Raw genomic sequence first — 19,126 nt, 5'->3', positions numbered from 1 at the left:
CACTTTAATCTTTCGGGAGAAACACGTGACTTCGCGACGCACCCCAAAAGACCCCGCGATTTTCGTGTTTTACTCAGTCTTAGCCCCAACGTCATTACTTCTTGACCACTTCACCCCTTGTACAGACTTCGCCTCCAGACTACGCCTCCCCAACTCGTGCAGCATAATGCAAGTGTGGATGGCGGGCTCGACAGAACTTGCGACAACACAACCCTCCACAGTTCGGATTTCTTGAGAAGAGCACCCACTACACTGGGCACTTGTGGCAAAATGGGCCCTCCATCATCGGCAGCGCGAAAGAGGCCTACGACGACTCCCAAAAAACCGTTGACCAGGTTGCCTCCTTCGAAAAAGCCTGCAGGAAAACCCAATGCTAGCATTCTAAGTTTTTTTCAAAAGGCCGAAAAGCCCGAGCAGACGTTGTTTATCGATGGCCACGAAAAGCTCGTTGTTCCCCAAAAGGAAGATGATGAGGTGCCGGAGATATACGACGCCGAACCCTGGGATGAGGAGGGGAGGTTTAATGAGGTTGAGGCGCCAAACAAAAAGCGGCGGCTAAGCCAGGAGCCCGAGAATATCGAAGGGGAACAATCAGCCGCAAGAGATTCTAACAGCCCTGTGGTATCCGAACCACCACCTTCATCACCCACAGAGAGGCCTCCTAAGAAGGTGGCCGCTAAGCGGAAAGGCCCTTTTCTCGACGAATCTGATAGTGAAGAGGAAGAAGAAGCCCCGGCAGCTCGGAAATCAAGTCTCATCGGTGCTATTCGCAGTCGACCTCCCATCGTTCCACCGGTCAAGCCGGAGGACGACGCGATGTCTTCGGCAACGAAGCAAGATAATGCTGCTACGCCGTTGGTTCAGCTAAAGGAGGAAGAAGAGGAGGCAAAACCGTCAGCGACGGAACACAGCTGCCCGCCACCGCCATTGAAGGTTGAGGACTCGATCGACGCCGAATTTGCAAATGTTGACGACTTTGGTGACCTAGACGATTTCCCCAACGAAGAAGACTTTGGCGGCGAAGAATACCGCATGATGCAGTTCATGGAGGAACAAGCCCGTTTGGAAGCAGAAGCCGAGGCTGCAGATACGGGCGACTATTCTTGCGACGAATTAGCCGATCCTCCCCGGCCTAGCGATGCCATGGTGGCCAACTGTCCCATTTGCGACGGCACACTTGCCGGTATCACACCTGACGAAGCAACACGGCATGTAAACGCCTGCCTCGATGGCAACCCGATTCCACTACCCCAACCCAAAGAGGTCAAGAAAGTCAAAGATGAAGTCGCCAGACCGCCGATTCTCGAACCACCTGAAGTAAATAAACGACTTGCGCGCGCAGCAGTACCACGAGAGGGCCAAGCCAACCCATTCAAGCTGAGCGAAGTCCAGAGCAAGTCGACTTCTGCCTTCACCAAATTGATGTCCGGCCATGCTGAAGACGCTGCCTGGGCCGGTGCCGCTGCTGCAGAGCATTCATCACGCGGGAAGCCTGCATATCAACGGACCTGTCCCTTTTACAAGATCATGCCTGGTTTCTACATCTGCGTAGATGCTTTCAGGTATGGTGCGGTCAAGGGATGCAATGCCTATTTCTTGAGCCATTTTCATAGCGATCACTACATCGGCTTGACTTCCACCTGGACGCACGGCCCAATATACTGCAGCAAAGTCACCGGAGACCTGGTCAAGATGCAATTGCGAGTCGCCCCTAAGTGGGTTATTGCTCTCGAGTTCAATCAGACAGAGGAGGTACCGGGCACCGAGGGTGTGACGGTGACTATGATCCCTGCCAACCACTGCCCCGGCAGCTCTCTATTCCTGTTCGAGAAAACAATGGGAAAGGGGCCAAATGCGAGAAAGCAAAGAATTTTGCATTGCGGTGACTTCAGAGCCTGTCCGGCTCAGGTTGCTCATCCTCTACTCAAGCCCGACATACAAGATTCGATATCAGGCAATCTCAAGCAGCAAAAGATTGATGTCTGTTACTTGGACACGACCTACCTCAACCCTCGCTATTCATTCCCGCCTCAGAATGACGTAATAAAGGCATGCGCAGACATGTGTAAGTCACTTGCTCCAGACCAGACGTCAGAAGACAACACATGGGACAAGATCAATAGAGAGGCTGGCACGGAGACAGTCAGTAAGTTCTTCACGAAGACGAATGCGGACGATGCTACTGCAAAGGCGAAGAAGAAGAATGCACCAAAGGAACGCCTCCTTGTCATCTGCGGTACTTACTCAATTGGTAAGGAGAGGATTTGCAAGGCTATTGCACAAGCTCTTGGAAGCAAGATATTTGCATCCAAGTCGAAGATCCGCATTGTGTCCAAACTGGGAGACCCAGAGCTGACGGCACTTATGACGGATAATCCGCATGAGGCTCAGGTTCACATGCAAATGCTGATGGAAATCCGCGCCGAGACGCTACAAGAATACCTCAATGGGTACAAGCCGCATTTCAGCCGTATCGTAGGGTTTCGTCCTTCCGGCTGGAATTACCGTCCACAAGGTGCCAGCAAGGCGGTGACAGCCAGCACTCAACCTGGCACGATTCCGATGACACAGATTCTTCAAGGCAAGGCCTGGCGGCCTCGGTTCGGGGCAAAGGATTTCGTCGCGCAACGTGGCAGCACGAAAGAGGCCATGTGCTTTGGAGTGCCATACAGTGAGCATAGCAGCTTCCGGGAGCTGACCATGTTCGTCATGTCCCTGCGCATCGACAAGGTAGTACCCACGGTCAATGTCGGCAGCGAAGTATCGAGGAAAAGGATGAAGGGCTGGATCGATAAATGGCTGTCTGAGAGGAGAAAGGGCGGACTCGTCCTTCCTCTCGAGGGCGAAGAGGGCGAGGGTAAAGAAGTTGCACTGTGGAACGGCAGAGACAGCCGTGGAGGAGGCGTCTGGTGGTGATTGCTTGCTTCATCAGAATAGCATAATGAATAATGAATACCTTGCGGTCGGGCGCAACTCCCGTTGACCATTTGATTTGTTTCGTAGATCTCTGTCTGGATATCATATCCCCTCTGTTTAAACTCCACATTGCCAATTCAGGTCTTGCCAGACGGCAAGAATATCGTTGAGCACGTGTACCTAGCTGTGAGGTTTTGGTCTTCATTCCACCAAATGCGAGGACCGGCTTTTTCAGTGCCCCGGCCATATCGCCATGATCAACACGCATCATTCTGAACCCCTACGACCCTTCAACTAATAGTCTATTTCGCTTTTGCGGCCTGGGCAGCAGCCTCTGTGGTGGCGTTAGCGCTGTCCCCATACCTGCGATGAACGTGATGAAAACGCAAGACTCACCTCTGCGCGTCGCGTCCTCCAGGAGGGGAACATCTACTGAGCCAGCGGGCAAGTGAACATAACGAACAACGGAGCCACGGATGAAGACGTTCTTGACAGAGCTCTGCATAGTTGCGTTAGCGACATTCTCCAGGCTGGCTCTCCGGCCGAACAAGGGTTCGTGAGAGCCTGGGTGCAAGGGGGTGCAGGCGGCAGACGGACCAGATGCGGGTACTTGAGCTCTTCGACGACGGAAATTTCTTCCAACTTGATGTTGAGGTACTGGTCGACGCTCTTGAGGATGCCGCGGATCTGGATGTCGTTCTTGAGCTCGACGGTGACCTCATGGTCGATGAGCGTCTTGAAGAAACTAGTGGGCGTAATGTCAGTGTTTGCATGACCCACCGTGCGCGGGGCGCACACTCTAGACTTGAAAGCTCGTGAAATATCGCGGTCCCCGAGTGAGTTTTGAGACTTACCTGAAGAAGAGCATGGTGGGCGGTTTGTCTGGATGCTGGGTTGTGATGAGCCGCTCAGTAAGGTCGTGATGCTCTTGATTGAGTGCGAAGAGGTGTGGGGGGCTTGCGTACTGTGTTTGAAGACAGTGTGCACGGCTGTCTCAGTATTAGGCTCCATCATGGACTACACTGTGATGTGGCTCAGCGCTTGTGGCTGACGGCTTCCGCTAGAGCCAGCTCTCTGGTGGCAAATGGCCACTGAATCGGCCAGTCCGTTCAGGGGAAGACCTCACAAAGTGATTAGCATCAGCGGCGACTTTTACTCAACTTCATGTTCCTCGCACACCTTCACATCGATTAGTCTGGCTTTTTGTTCTCTCTTTGGTGCAAGACTTGGTGTTTTCTAGAGACACTCGAATTTGCTTAAGTGCTGCTTCGAAAAGTTCCGTCGTTGAATACAACAAATTATGTCTTTGGCTAAGGTGACTGAATGGAGGAAACTACCGCTCAGTCTGGCTGAGCTATGCATTGATACGACTCTTCGGTGCGGCCAATCTTTCCGATGGCGCAAAGTCAATGATATGTGGTCAGTTATATTGAGCTCCTCGTGTACTAGTTCACTTTTGCTGAGAGTTCAACCAGGTGCTGCACGTTATATGGTCGAATCGTGTCATTAAAGCAGGACTCAACTCACTTGCATTACAAGGTCACTTGGCCTACGAAACCAACTTATCCGCTCACCCCTCCAACTTTTGACAGCGAAGCTAGTGAGGATGACACAGAGGAGTTACTACGGCACTATCTGAGCCTCAAGTTGGACCTCAAGTCCCTGTACGAGGAATGGTCGAAAGCGGACCCCAACTTTCGCAAGAGGGCCCCAGAGTTTGGAGGCGTTCGCATGTTGAGCCAAGACGCATGGGAGGCTTTGATTTGCTTCATATGCAGTAGCAACAACAATATCGCCAGGATATCGCAAATGGTAAGAACTGCTGCAGAGTGGGACAAGTTACCCAGTACTTACACTTGGCCAGGTTCACAAGCTGTGTCTACACTATGGCCCGCTCATTGGTAAGATTGGGGACGAAACATTTCACGACTTCCCAACACCCGAGGCTTTGACGGGAAGCTCAGTAGAGGCGCATCTGAGGGAGCTCGGTTTTGGCTATCGCGCAAAGTACATCGCGCAGACGGCTTCGATTGTGGTCAATGACAGGCCAAAGGGATGGTTCGAGAGCCTTACCAACCCAGAGAACCCATGCTACATCAAAACGGCTGAGGGTTCTAAGCTGCCCCAGTGTACATACAAAGAGGCGCATGAACAGCTGCTCCAGTTATCGGGCGTAGGCCCCAAGGTGGCCGATTGCGTCTGCCTGATGGGCCTGGGCTGGGGTGAGGCCGTGCCGGTGGACACGCACGTCTGGCAGATTGCTCAGCGAGACTACAAGTTCGGCAAGACAAAGACCAAGACGTTCAACAAGGCGATGTACGATGCCGTGGGAGATCATTTTAGGGAGCTCTGGGGCAAGTATGCGGGGTGGGCGCACTCTGTGCTCTTCACGGCGGACCTCAAGACCTTTTCTGAGCGGACAGTGAAGAAGGAAGAAGACCAGACGGTGACGGTGAAGAAGGAGGTAACCGTTGACCAAGAAGCGCCCATTTTGGGTCAGAAACGTAAGGTTGTGAAGACGAAGGTCAAGGTTGAGGTTAAACATGAGGCGCCCGACACGGCCCTGCTAGATTCATCGCCGAAGCGAAGGAAAACACGATCGCAGGCTCGAAAGACGAGCTGATATATCTACCTTAGTAATACAACCTCGTCATGCACGACATGAGCGATATTCTACCAAGTTATTTACTGACCTAGCTTCTCATCCCCGACCATGTCGCAATGCGCATAGACAAAGCTTTGCAGCACTGATTTACTGCGACATGTAGGCGGAACAAGCTAGAACTCCAAGATAGTTTCGACCTGATAGTATGCAGGTGAAAGCCGTAGAAAAATAAGATTGATGTCGTTTTCTCTGTTGTTTATCTGTCGCGGATGCTCCGAGGTTGAGGTGCAGAAGCTCCCAGCCTTGGCGTTCTCGGCTAAAATTCGGGCGCCCAAATTCTGGTGGCGTCGCCGACAGCAAAGCTTTTGCCTGCGCAGATTGCAAACTCTCCTGCGACCCGGCCATTTGCTACCCCCTTCAGCCTCATCAGCAACACAACAACCATTACTGATGCGCGCCGCCATCGTCGATCGCCCACTTGCATCTTCAAGTGACATGAAGCAACCTTGCCCATAATTCAAAATGTCCGACGCAGACTTCGAGACTGTCCGGAAGCTCCAGGCGGAGCGCAACGCTGCCGCCGCTGCGAAGAAGGGTTCGACCACTTTCGACCCGAACAATCAACGTGCCGACGCCGGCACCAAGCAGAAACTCACCGATAGCTTCGACACCGATCTGTACGATCGAAATGGCGTCGACAAGTTTGCCGGATACAACACGTCCATCCCGGCTGGCGATGACGATGACGACGAGATGGAAGGCACCGACAACACGCGCCGTCTCGTCGGCCAGTACACGGCATCGCGTGAGATGATTGACGAGTTTGCACGCGGCGATGGTGTCGAAGAGGATGACCCCTTGGCTGGCCGGGGCGAGAAGAGCAACAGGATTACCGATCGCGAGACAGACTACCAGAAGCGCCGATTCGACCGCGGTCTCTCCCCTTCCCGAACCGATGCCTTCGCCAACGGAGACAACAAAAACGGCGATAGCTACCGCGAGATCATGCAGCGGAGAGAGCTTGAAAGAGAGGAGGAACGCGTTGCAAGGGAAATCCAGGCCAAGGCTGCGAGGGGTCCCGAGGAGGATGGCAACGTCGCCCCAGCGACTCTGAGGGATGACGATAAGGAAAACGCGGAAGCTGGCTCTACCGATGCTGTCTCTTCTGGGAGGAAGCGTAAGAAGAGGTGGGATGTCGCGACCACGACAGCTGACGAGGAAGCTGCTCAGCCCTCTGAGCCCGCCAAATCGAAGCGCTCGCGTTGGGACCAGGCCCCCTCTCTGGAGCCCGCAGATGCACCAAAGAAACGGTCGAGGTGGGATCAGGCCCCTTCGGCCACTCCAATGGGTAACCAGGGTCTCGCCACGCCAATGCACCCGTCGCAGGCGGGAAGCGCAGCCTTGCCTACGACTTTCGGTACGGATATCTCAGGACGTAACGCGCCCATCAGTGATGAAGAGTTGGACGCGCTTCTCCCGGGCGAGGAACAGGGGTACAAAATCCTCGAGCCACCGCCAGGATACGCTCCCATTCGCGCGCCTGCTCATAAGCTCATGGCTACGCCAGCACCGCAGACTGGGTTCATGATGCAGGACCCTGACGCCGTTAGGTTGAGCGGAAAGCCTGTGCCGGCAGAAATCCCAGGCATTGGTGACCTGCAGTTTTTCAAAGCCGAGGATATGGCGTACTTCGGTAAGCTGACCGATGGCTCTGACGAGAACAGCTTGAGCGTGGACGAGATGAAGGAGAGGAAGATCATGAGGCTGCTCTTGAAAGTCAAGAATGGTACTCCACCAATGCGTAAAACTGCTCTGAGACAGCTCACCGACAATGCCAGGCAGTTTGGAGCCGGTCCGCTCTTCGACCAGATTCTTCCCCTGCTCATGGAGAAGACTTTGGAAGACCAGGAGCGTCATTTGCTCGTCAAGGTCATCGACCGTATTCTCTACAAGCTCGATGACTTGGTGCGGCCATATGTCCACAAGATCTTGGTCGTTATCGAGCCGCTGCTCATCGACCAAGACTACTACGCCAGAGTCGAAGGTCGTGAGATCATTTCCAACCTCAGTAAAGCGGCTGGTCTGGCCACCATGATCAGCACGATGAGACCAGACATCGACCATGTTGACGAGTATGTGCGGAACACCACTGCAAGAGCGTTCGCCGTTGTAGCGTCTGCCCTCGGTATTCCGGCTTTGCTGCCTTTCCTTCGGGCAGTGTGTCGCAGCAAGAAGTCATGGCAGGCCCGTCATACCGGTGTCAAAATTGTGCAGCAAATTCCTATCCTAATGGGTTGCGCCGTCCTTCCTCACCTCAAGGGCTTGGTCGACTGCATCGGCCCCAACCTAAATGATGAGCAAACCAAGGTCAGGACAGTCACCAGTTTGGCTATTGCCGCGCTTGCCGAAGCTTCAAACCCCTACGGTATTGAGAGCTTCGACGATATCCTCAACCCGCTGTGGACTGGAGCTCGCAAGCAAAGAGGCAAGGGCTTGGCTGGTTTCCTCAAGGCCGTCGGTTTCATCATTCCGCTCATGGACGAGGAATATGCCAACTACTATACCAGTCAGATTATGGAGATTCTCCTACGCGAGTTTTCCTCCCCAGATGAGGAGATGAAGAAGGTTGTCCTGAAGGTTGTGTCTCAGTGCGCTGGTACTGATGGTGTTACCGCAGGCTACCTCAAGGAGCATGTCCTGGACGAGTTCTTCAAGAGCTTCTGGGTGAGGAGAATGGCTTTGGACAAGCGCAACTACAGACAGGTTGTCGAGACAACCGTCGATATTGGCCAGAAGGTCGGCGTCAGCGAAATCCTGGAGCGAATTGTAGTGAACCTCAAGGACGAGAGCGAGGCCTACAGGAAAATGACTGTCGAGACAGTGGAGAAGATTGTCGCCAGTTTGGGCGCAGCAGACATCGGCGAGCGTCTTGAGGAGCGCTTGATCGATGGTATTCTACACTCGTTCCAGGAACAGAGCGTGGAAGACATTGTCATGCTCAATGGTTTCGGCTCTGTTGTCAACGCCCTTGGATCGCGCTGCAAGCCATACTTGCCACAGATCGTCAGTACAATCCTCTGGCGGCTGAACAATAAGTCAGCAACGGTACGACAGCAAGCAGCCGACCTCATCTCACGCATCGCCATGGTTATGAAGCAATGCGGAGAGGACGCCTTGATGGGCAAGCTGGGTATCGTCCTTTACGAATACCTGGGTGAGGAGTACCCCGAGGTCCTTGGCTCCATCCTGGGAGCTTTGAGATCGATCGTCACGGTTGTCGGTATTACACAGATGCAACCTCCTATCAAGGACTTGTTGCCAAGACTTACCCCTATTCTACGCAACCGACACGAGAAGGTCCAAGAAAACACCATTGACCTGGTCGGTCGTATTGCCGATCGTGGCCCCGAGAGTGTGAATGCTCGCGAGTGGATGCGTATCTGCTTCGAGCTCCTCGATATGCTGAAGGCACACAAGAAGGGCATTCGTCGTGCCGCCAACAACACGTTCGGTTTCATCGCCAAGGCCATCGGTCCCCAGGACGTGCTCGCCACGCTGCTGAACAACCTTCGCGTGCAGGAGCGTCAGTCCCGTGTCAATACGGCTGTTGCCATTGGTATCGTCGCCGAGACTTGCGCCCCCTTCACGGTTCTTCCCGCCCTTATGAACGAGTACCGCGTTCCCGAGCTCAACGTACAAAACGGTGTGCTCAAATCCCTCTCTTTCCTGTTTGAGTACATTGGTGAGATGGCCAAGGACTACGTCTATGCTGTTACTCCCTTGCTCGAGGACGCTCTCATCGACCGCGACCAAGTCCATCGACAGACGGCCGCATCTGTCGTCAAGCATATCGCGCTTGGCGTTGTCGGCCTGGGATGCGAGGACGCAATGGTTCATCTCCTCAACCTCCTATATCCCAACCTCTTCGAAACGAGCCCACACGTCATCGACCGTATCATCGAGGCCATCGAGGCCATCCGCATGGCGGTTGGCCCCGGCGTCGTTCTCAACTATGTATGGGCAGGCCTGTTCCACCCTGCACGCAAGGTACGGCAGCCTTACTGGCGGCTGTACAACGACGCGTACGTTCAGGGTGCCGATGCCATGGTACCGTACTATCCCAACCTGGACGAGGAAAAGGTTGACAGATCGGAGCTTGCAATCATGCTCTAAGTTAGGAAGAACACGGGAAGGGTGGGATATCAGAGGCAAGCGGGGAATAAGGTTCAACGGGTTTTCAGGGTTTTTTTCTCTTCTACGATATCCAAGAAGGGATGTATTCTTTTTTTTTTTTGTCCGGGCCCGCACAGGCTCTAGGGGAGCGTGTTCCGAGAGCGAGCGAGCGGACGGGCCGCGGGGGTGAGGCTCTGATCCGGGCTTAGGGGAAGGAGGAAGAAGCAGAAGAAGAGCAAGAGACTTGTAGCGCGTGTTCGACGGACGCAGGGTAGGCAGCCATTGTACTTGAGTCATAATACTCGCATCGTGTAGACTTTTCTTATTGTTTTTTTCTTCATGTGGTGGAGCATTCAGAGCAGCCAAAAAACAAATCAGCGGCGTTATTTGATCTTAATGGGCAGAATTAAAATTCCACGATGAAAGCTCCATTTTGTTCTTGTTGTTGGGAACATTTGTGACTTCCCAAAGCCACTCCCTTTTCCTCTGCACGCTTTCTCATCTCGCTGTGCCCGCTGAAGGCCCCCCCCTTCCCCCCGGGTGACCCTGAACTGGAGAAACGTGCTCGTCCATTCGCTATAATATGACTCGGGGCTTCCGGACGGCGGGGTGAAAATGGGGTGGGCTGCATCTCGCTCGAACGGCTGTCTCCGTGAAGCTTTCCACGTCTCACGGGTTACCGGTCTGAAGGCGACGGGGATTCATGTTCCCACTCTGCGAGAGAACTTTACGGCTTCTGTAAGGTACGGGAAGAGAATAGGGTTACAGTAAGCGGCAAATCAGTTTCTTCAACTACAGAGTTTCTCGGCGACTGTATCTTAGCTAATTAGTTGAACACCAACCCCCGGCCGGCTGGAGCAAAGGGGGGGCAGACTGATGTAGAGTTAATTCGCGGAGGATGAACGCATGGTTACTATGCCCATCCGTAAGGTACCCCTATGAGATGGTATACGTATGGTATGCTAAACTATATGCTCTGCGTGCCCGTGTTCACTGTGCCTTCTTGACAAGACGTGGCGTGTTGATAATGTATACCTTCCCGTGCCCTATTCTCATCCTTTACCCTTCCCTCGAAATGAATGTTGTCAAACCCATCCCAGTCTCGGCACGCCGGCAGCGGGAGTCAAAGAGGAATTAGAGGGACTTAGTGAGCAAGTGCCAACAGCCAAGGTATCCATCCGTACGTGACTACTTACTATCCTATATTCAGATATTGGGAAACGGGCGCAATGCAAAGCAAGGACCAACATCCAATGTCCACATCCACTCAACTCACCCAATCCACAGCTCGCCGGTACTGCGGGACGACGAGAGGAAGAAGAAGCTTGGGGCCTGCCGCCCCAGAGGGGGGAAGGGGGGAAGCTTGAAAGCTTGACACACGATTCGGCCTCGTCCCGCCTAGTTACAGAATGTATAGTATCCGGAGCACACATAGAAGAAGAGGAACCACATTTACACTCAAAAATCAACAATCTCCAAATGCAGTGTTCCGGGTCGTCTGGTGTATAGCGGAGAGCTGGTGGGGCGAAAGGGGGCGTGCTCTTGATTGTGTACAAGTCATGTCTTGATACAATCCTCCGTGTTCTAGTCATGTTCAAATCCGAGCCTTGCACAAAGTGGGATATCGGGAAATCCGACTCCCCGCCCTTGTCGTCCCGCGGCCACGGGAGTGGGAGAGATATCGATGGACGGGGGGAAGAGGCACACGAGAAAACAGAAAGGAGTGAATTTGTCTTCGGAATACGTCTTCTGGGATAAGACCTCCGTGAGCCCACGGGAGTTTGAGATGGGAAGGCATCGTGAACTTTTGCGGGTCCGGCGCGCGATTCAAAAAACCAAGTCAGCCTCGGGCCCTCGACCGCCTTGCTTCCTCAAACGCGTTGCATATAGCACAAATGTATTATCACAACAACTCTCTTAAACTGGGGAACTCTCCAGTCCCATTGAAAAGGTCTGAACTCTGAAATCTGAACCCCATCATCCCCGATTCCCCGGTGTCCAGCTTGATCCAAGGAGAAGAACGTGAAAAAAAGAACCGTGTCCTAGTATACATATTGTCCAAGGATGGCCCTGATACAAGTTTTCAAAAGGTTGAGAAGGATTCGAAAACGCCGATTCACCTGTCTTTCCGCTTCCGCCCAGCGAATGAATTAGATGGATGGCCTTGCTACCCTCAGGCACAGCTCACGTGTTCCTTATCGCGTCGGCGGATGGTTAAAAATAAGCATTCCACGTATTGGTCGAAGGGAAGAGGAAAAAGTTTTACAGACATGATCCTTTCCCATCTCCGTACGGGGGAGAGCTTGGCTCCGTGCCGCAGGCACAGCCAGGCGGGATACCTTGTTCGGTCGACAAAATGAACCACTTATTCAAGCTTCCGCCCAAGGGGAAGAAAAAAAAAGGTGCAAGTCCGTATCGTCACTCAAGACTCACGTGTCGTTGGTGTCGTCGTTGGCCGTCGCCGTCTGTCATTAGGTATTGTCGTTGATGCCGCGATCAGCAGTACCACCGTACCTATCTTGTGGGTCAGGGGGCAGCATATCGCCATCCCCTTCTCCCCCTCTTTTGTGTTGTTTGAGATGTTGACGGAATGCAACTCACTCAGGGGCAGGGCTGGTTTGGTTGGTCGGTTGGCACGCTCGGCTGGCGGTGGGCTGGCAGGCTGCGGGTTGCGCTCCTGATGTTGCTGTCGGTACCACGCTGCCCTTATTAGTTTGTTGTTCTTGTTTTCCCTCCCCCCTTCCCCTTCGTGAATGGTACAGTTCCCGTGGGGAATGAAAACCCCTCCTGTCGAAGAATGCGAGATTCAGGTGAGCCAATGCGGGTAGATTGTCGAATGTTGTAGTGTAAAATATGGAGGGAAACGGGATCAAGATCTCGTTTCAAGTGCAAAGAGCCTCAATTCCTGAGTTCGCCAACTTCATCGCAAACGGCTCGCTGTGTAAAGTCGCCAGGCTTGGTGGCGCTGCGACCGCAACAGGCGATATCGGAAAGTGAAATACGGTCTTGGTCTCTGCCGTGGGCTTGCTTTTGCTCGGCTATGCCAACCCCCGAAAGTGCCCACAACGCAAGGTAATCCGTACAAGCGAGCGGCTTTCCTGGCTCCTGAGACATTCCGTTGTTTTCGTCCAGCAGTTTGCGGACATCCGCGCCGTCTCACACTCGGCTCACCACCAAAAGGCGCCCCATCTTTGCTTCCTTTTTCTCCAGACCACGTCTACGTGTGTTCTCAAGCCTCGCTGGCAAAGGAAACGGTCGCGACGGCGTCAGCGTTGCCTCTCGCGCAGAGGGACACTGCGGGGGATCTGCGCGCCTGCGTCGACTGGGTAAACAGAGTTGAGGCTAGGCGGCGATAGTTTGGGCTGACTTGAGGCGTTCCTAGTGTAATAATCGCCCTACCACAGTGCTTGAACCAATCACTCCAGTCCCCTATATTGATGTTCCTCTCAAGCAACGATCGACATTTCACCCCCGTGTATATTATCAAGTCCCGCGGCGCCGTCTTCATCTCTAAATAACGTGGACAACGACCAAGACCAAAACAGTAAGCACTGTCTCGGTGAGCTCGGCCAAATTCACTGGCAGGACAGGGACTCTTTGTAGGAGGAATTGGCGAATCTTGAGGCGGGCATAGCGGGCCTCTCTATGGATAGACATGTTCGAGACAGCCATAGCGGAAAGCCGATGAGACTCGGATTCCCTAGACAATCTTGCCTCATTTACATGCCGCTCCATCGAACCACTAGACGAAGGGGATGGAAGGCAAGGCGTGTTTAAGGTATGCTGTACGCATTCAACCAGACCACTGCGCCATGTCTCATCTGAACAGAAAAGAGTCGTCACAGACGCAAACAATGAGGTTGTAGTGCCCACGCGCCGTTATAAATTTTTGATAGAAGGGAGGGGGAGCGGTTTTCAATATCCGAGAATGGGCATGCTCACAAGCAACAGAATGGTTTCGACAATGTTCTGACGACAGAGAAAGAGATCGATAAGTCGCGTTTCGTCCCTAGATTATATCGGCATCGTCCTCGTGTCGTCCCATGTGCGGGATCTCCATGATCGTCATAGAACATCGTTGTCATCGTGCTGTCGTCCTTTCTCCCACGAGGAATCAACATCGCCCGCACGAGGTCAAGCCGACGACCCGAAAGCTTCCCCAGACGCTCCACCCCATTTTGTTTAGCCAGTCGCAAGAAGCAGGCACTGCTGCACTGGCAGACAAGCGACCAGCGTGCTGCGCGATCATCCAAGTTCGTTGATGGCAGGCGGATTTACCGCGGGATTGCTGACTAGTGCATATGCAAATGCTCAGCAGGCGCTTCTGGGAACAAAGTTTGCGCCAGAGGCGCAGGGCAGCGCAAGGTGCAGGTTGGGGCGTTGGAATACTTTGGTCAACGCATTCCACTAGCAAACGGTTTGGCGCCGGGGGCGTTCGGAACGACGAAGTAAGTTCTCGCAAGCTTGCAGGTTGCAGGGAAGATGACGGAGCAACTGTGCCGTCTCCTTGACTGAGCGAGTAATTCAAGCTTGGCAGGCCATGACTGTTGAGTGGTTTTGAGAATGACTTGAGCAGCTCCCGAGGGCTATGGAGGTATCCGTACGGAAAGGACGAGAGGGATGGCAGGATATTGTGAGTTCTTGTTCGATTACGGATCTGAAGCATCTGTAAGGGAGGATGTGTGCGGACAAGGAAGGCATGGAGGGAGAGCCGTTGGCGCGGGAGTTGCGCGTCGTTGTATCGGGAAGGCCATGTCCGAATCAAAAATGCGTCTGGAGAGCCTCATCCTCAAGGACCGACCCGGAGAACGAGGGTGGCAAACCGCAACAGCTGTGCGCGATAACGCAGGACACGGGGCTGGCTGCGCAGGCGGATGCATCTGCAAATGCAAATGTGAAGGCGGGAGTGCGTTTCGGTTGACTTTCTCGAATGACAGACGAAAGGTTGTTACGGGGATGATCTGAATTGCTGGGCCGAAACAATTCTGGGGAAAGAAAAGCTAATAAACTCGGGGTACACAAGCTGGGGCGTTCCTACTCGGTCTGTATCCTGCTTTCCATTGTACTCAAGGTAAGAGAGAGGGGGTAGGTATCCGTACTTTACCTACCTTATGTACTTTACATGAAGCTGACCTGAGTAGGTATGCATACCTGCGCGCGTGCGTGCCTGTGTGCTTGTGCACACATCAGACGGAAGGTGGAATCGTGGGAAGGTTGAGAGGGTAGGTACCTTAAGGTAGCACGTTACGGATAGATAATTAATCGGGAAAAGGGGAAAGATCGCAAGGTGACCTATTGCCGTTTCGGAATAAGAGGTAGGTAGGCGAAAGCAGGCTCGCAAGGGGTGTCTACGTCATTGAGTGTTTCGAAACATATCCCACGATGCCCCTTCCACGTTCGGTTTCCCCCATGTTTGGGGGCGTGAAGATGCGGCAAGCACAGCCAGCCCTACCGAGTACCGACTACTCTGTACCAGCCTCGACATCAGATGTGCAACGCTAAAAGGTGTCAGATGTCTGTTACCAAAGAAAAAAAAAGTCGTATTGAATGCTTTGCCTAAGTAAGAATACCTGATGAATATTACTGCTACCCTGATTTTTTTTTACCGTAAGGAAGGAAGCAATCAACGATGGAATCACTGGAATGAATTCGGCGCTGCTCAGGGCAGCCGCCTAGAAGCCGCGCCTTCCCCTCCCGCCCTACCTTACCTTAGGTAATTGATCAAGAACCATCTTGACAACATCCGTCCGATCTCGACAACACTGACCTCATGTCATCCAACCTCACTACTGAGAAAGCGAAAAACACAATTACTTTTTCGACGCCAACGTTTCCTACCAGGTCAACCCATCCCCTCACCCTTCAGCGCGAGTCGACCACATCGGACCAAGTTTACACGGATATGTCATGTCGACATTACCTTGCCTTTCGAGTTCCGTCCATAGTAACTCTGAGCCATGATGGCATTCGCACGCTCACCATGTACTTCATCGCCGATGCTGTCCAGCGCTGACTTCACTTTCCTGTTCCTCTCCAAGGTCCCCCATTCGCGGCTTTGACCAGAGTGGACATTTCCCTTCCAACTATCCCCTTTCTCGGTACTAGTCAATCCACATCGCCTTGACCTCAGCATGACGCCGCCGTCTAGTAGCTTCGTGCTATTCTGTTCTCGTCCTGACCAATTCGCACCGTTACTCGCGTGTTGGCACAAGGCTTGCCGGCTCCAGCAATTCCGCCATTAGAAGATGCAGCCACCTGGCTCACTGCCCTGCCTCTTTGGCCTCTGCCATGGCATTTGGGCTTTGGCCTTACCCTCTGCTCTTGCGGCCATGTCACCTCCATGGCATTAAACTGGACCTACGGGATCAACACGAACATTCCGATGCTGCTAGGGAGACGTTCGTCCCGTCTCGGTAGGCGTTGCTCAGGGCGTCTGGCTGCCAGCCACATGTCGTCTGCAACAGGATACGCGCGTCACCCGTCATTCGCTCCACTATCTTCAGAAAGCTCACACGACATACCACCGAGCTTCCGACGTTGACTAACAACACGTCTGAATGCCTCTTGGTTTTGCCTTTCCCCCTTTTCACAGGAACGGATCACGGATAACACACCGCCGAACACGAGAGAGACATGACAGGATGGGACGGGCTCAATTGCTCCATCTCTCCCCGGCCTTGCATAGCTATTTCGAGCCGGCTCCCAAGACTCCCCCTGAAAAAAAAAACAAAAAAACCTACATGGCATTCAGCGCGAGAGAGTAGCAGCAGTAGTTCTGCGTCTCCATCTCGCATCCTGCGCATCCTGAGCACGCTCGCTCTCAGACAGATACCGCTTCGCATCGTCAAAATGGCTGCTCCATTATTGCCAATGCAACCGCACACCCGCAAAATGCGAGGACAGGAAATTTCGACTTCGAGAAACCATGTGCCAACCCACTGCTGACCATCTATCTGGCGACGACGCTCTGATGGCCCCACACAGAAATCCAAATCAATGCCTGTCCACAGGGTTGTCGGATTGCATGGCCTCAAGCAGCGAGCAGCAACATCAAGTAACCAACAGCACCACAGTTCTCAATAGTCAACAGCAGTATCCGTATGGATATGCAAGGCCTCCCTCTTTCCCCCACAGGTATTTCTGCAGTGTAGCAGCACGCAGGTCACGCCTAGCCGCTAAAGTCTTCAGCCAGGGCTTCGCTGCCGTCCCGGTCCCAAGACAATCGAGTCTTGGAGGACTAGAGAAAACAACCAAGCGGCCAACGGCCAGCGCGTATCCTGTCATGTTTCTATTACCATTTCTCACCACTGGCGCGCCTCACGGCTCTTCCTCGCTCTAATTAAGCCTTCTCGATCAGCTCCAGGAGCCCAGAGACAAGAATCAACACGATGGTACTCTGCGCTTCAGGCACCCCAGGCACAGGAACCTTGACAAAGTGAGGCTGGCACGGCTGGGCCGTCTGCAGGACAATAGAAAACGGTCATGATCGACATTCCCCGCTGTGGGCTGCAGAAGAGCCAGGATGTTACAGTGCGCTACGTTCGATTCCGGTGTAGCGTCTCCATACAGTTCAATGCCAAGGGAGCTGTCTGGAGTCTCTCTGCATTGCTTGATTGCTTTGGAGAGACAAGAAGACCCGCCTTTGGGGAATCCATGTCGATTCTGAGACATTCCCTGGTCAGTTCAATCAGCAAGGGGTGGGCTGCTTGATCGCTTTGCCCTCCCGCCCCCTCCGCTCTCGCTCGCAGTGCACACTCATACTGCAGCCAACGCTCACCCCTTTAGACGCACTCCTTTCATAACAACTATCGCCAAGGGTGCTTTTGATGAGTTTCTCGTACTCAGCTGCCGCTATGTGCCTGCACTGCCATCCATTATCCTCGAATCCCACCTGGCCTTACACTAGGCAACCCTATTCAACCCCGTCCTCGACATTGCATTTTTTCCCTCTCGAACTTTAATCCACCACCAACGTTGCACCCGAGGCGCTGTGGGTCGGGTCCTCACTATTGACCATCACCGACTTTGGCAGGTTGCAAACATCCACTCTGATTCCGCACAAGCCCGGCCGCCCGCAGCCCGCTCATCCGCTTGGACGGTAATATGACAGATTGCCTACAGATTCCAGCCGACAGAGAATGTTTCCTTCAATGCGACCCTGTCATTGTTTTGGGAGAGAAGATCAGTCAGGTGCCGGTCCGCCGCCGGACTCTGGGCGGTGATCGGCGCCGTCATCATCTCGGGTATCTGGATCAGGTGGCACTCCACGCTCGACTGCACCTCATTGTCGGCTCCAGGAATTCTCCTGTGCGTTCGGCCCTATTCAATGCCGTTGACTGCCAGAAGCTTTGGGGGCCAGGCTTAATCATCCCGTGGCTCACCGAGCCGCCGCGCCGTTTTCCAATAGACTCATTGCTCGGTCAAGGGACGAGTGCGGCCTCCTCGTGTACGGATGGATAGCCGTTTGCTATCGCCACCTACCATCGGGTTCTGCATGTGGAGAGGACGCGTTCGCTCCCCTTGAGCTGATGGAGCCGGATCTCGTCGGGTTGCCTGTCATGGAAACTTGTCTCAACCAGCATGTCCCACTCTCAACGACAAGAAATCATCATGTCGAGATCCCACTCCATCGACGAAGCCATTTCAAAAACTGCTGGATCAGCGCTGAGGTGCTTGTCAGTCTCCGCTACGTTGGCTGGTTGGCACGTTCTCAGACTTCGAAGTCTGTTCACTCACCTGGATCCCCGGGCTCATCGGCGACCTTAACATTGCTGCTATCAACTCTTTGGGCATGGACCTCCCATGTCTAGCGTGTTTCAACTGTCTCTTTCGAGGTTACCGCCAATTGCCATCCTTTCGAATAGGGCATAGTGAGGCTTTGATTTGAGATGAACGCTGAGGGCAATCTCGAGAACCTTGTCGCAACTCTCCATGTTCCGCATATCCCATTTCGCTCATTCCGAAAACACCACCATCTGATCATCTTCTTCGGGAAAGGACCTGCAGAGTTGACCCAGCAAAGGCTGTTGAGTCCTCCAAAGACGGCTCATCCTCATCCAACAATTCCTTGTCTGTCGGCTGTTGCTGAAAGGTTTATTGGGCCAGTCTCCTAAACCGGCGTTCCATTAGGCAGGGTTGTTCCTGGCCGATCATCTGCGGAACTCTACACACTGGAGACTAACGTCCGGGGATTTTATTGCCGAAGAGAACTTTACACTTCAGGCCTGGCTCTGCCCAGGCTGCCAGGGTCTTCAGCCGACAGATGGCCTATGAGCTGAGGACCCCACCTGCCATCTCCTACGCAGTAGGCCATAGGGACCCGGGTCGTGATCCAGAAGAATTCAAAAAGAATTATCCGTCATTAAGAAGATGGATTCTTGTTATCGGCTCCAGGGGAATCTGTTTTAGGATGGGGGCCAAATGAAGCCATCT

At 53.4% G+C, this 19,126-nt stretch overlaps 4 protein-coding genes across 4 annotated transcripts; 3 read left to right on the top strand and 1 right to left on the bottom strand.

Annotated features, from left to right (window-relative positions):
• Nucleotides 1–166: 166 nt before the first annotated feature.
• Nucleotides 167–2,916, top strand: pso2 (DNA cross-link repair protein PSO2/SNM1; the record flags this gene model as incomplete). Its single annotated transcript, XM_053187460.2, has 2 exons — nucleotides 167–172; nucleotides 400–2,916. The coding sequence occupies 2 exons, from the start codon at nucleotides 167–169 to the stop codon at nucleotides 2,914–2,916; spliced, it is 2,523 nt and encodes an 840-aa protein (XP_053054964.2).
• Nucleotides 2,917–3,218: 302 nt separating this feature from the next.
• Nucleotides 3,219–3,784, bottom strand: LSM2 (U6 snRNA-associated Sm-like protein LSm2; the record flags this gene model as incomplete). Its single annotated transcript, XM_053187461.1, has 4 exons — nucleotides 3,219–3,250; nucleotides 3,313–3,415; nucleotides 3,514–3,661; nucleotides 3,771–3,784. The coding sequence occupies 4 exons, from the start codon at nucleotides 3,782–3,784 to the stop codon at nucleotides 3,219–3,221; spliced, it is 297 nt and encodes a 98-aa protein (XP_053054965.1).
• A 432-nt stretch (nucleotides 3,785–4,216) lies between these two features.
• On the top strand, nucleotides 4,217–5,539 carry OGG1 (8-oxoguanine glycosylase ogg1; the record flags this gene model as incomplete). Its single annotated transcript, XM_065756541.1, has 3 exons — nucleotides 4,217–4,335; nucleotides 4,392–4,728; nucleotides 4,781–5,539. The coding sequence occupies 3 exons, from the start codon at nucleotides 4,217–4,219 to the stop codon at nucleotides 5,537–5,539; spliced, it is 1,215 nt and encodes a 404-aa protein (XP_065614910.1).
• Nucleotides 5,540–6,043: 504 nt separating this feature from the next.
• prp10 (U2 snRNP component prp10) lies at nucleotides 6,044–9,694 on the top strand (the record flags this gene model as incomplete). Its single annotated transcript, XM_053187463.1, has 1 exon — nucleotides 6,044–9,694. The coding sequence occupies one exon, from the start codon at nucleotides 6,044–6,046 to the stop codon at nucleotides 9,692–9,694; it is 3,651 nt and encodes a 1,216-aa protein (XP_053054967.1).
• Nucleotides 9,695–19,126: the final 9,432 nt, after the last annotated feature.

This window comes from Colletotrichum fioriniae (genome assembly GCF_027942845.1).
Source record: "Colletotrichum fioriniae strain IMI 355084 chromosome Unknown scaffold_2, whole genome shotgun sequence".
Lineage (NCBI taxonomy): Eukaryota > Fungi > Ascomycota > Sordariomycetes > Glomerellales > Glomerellaceae > Colletotrichum > Colletotrichum fioriniae.
This window is presented reverse-complemented; position numbering and strand designations above follow the sequence as displayed.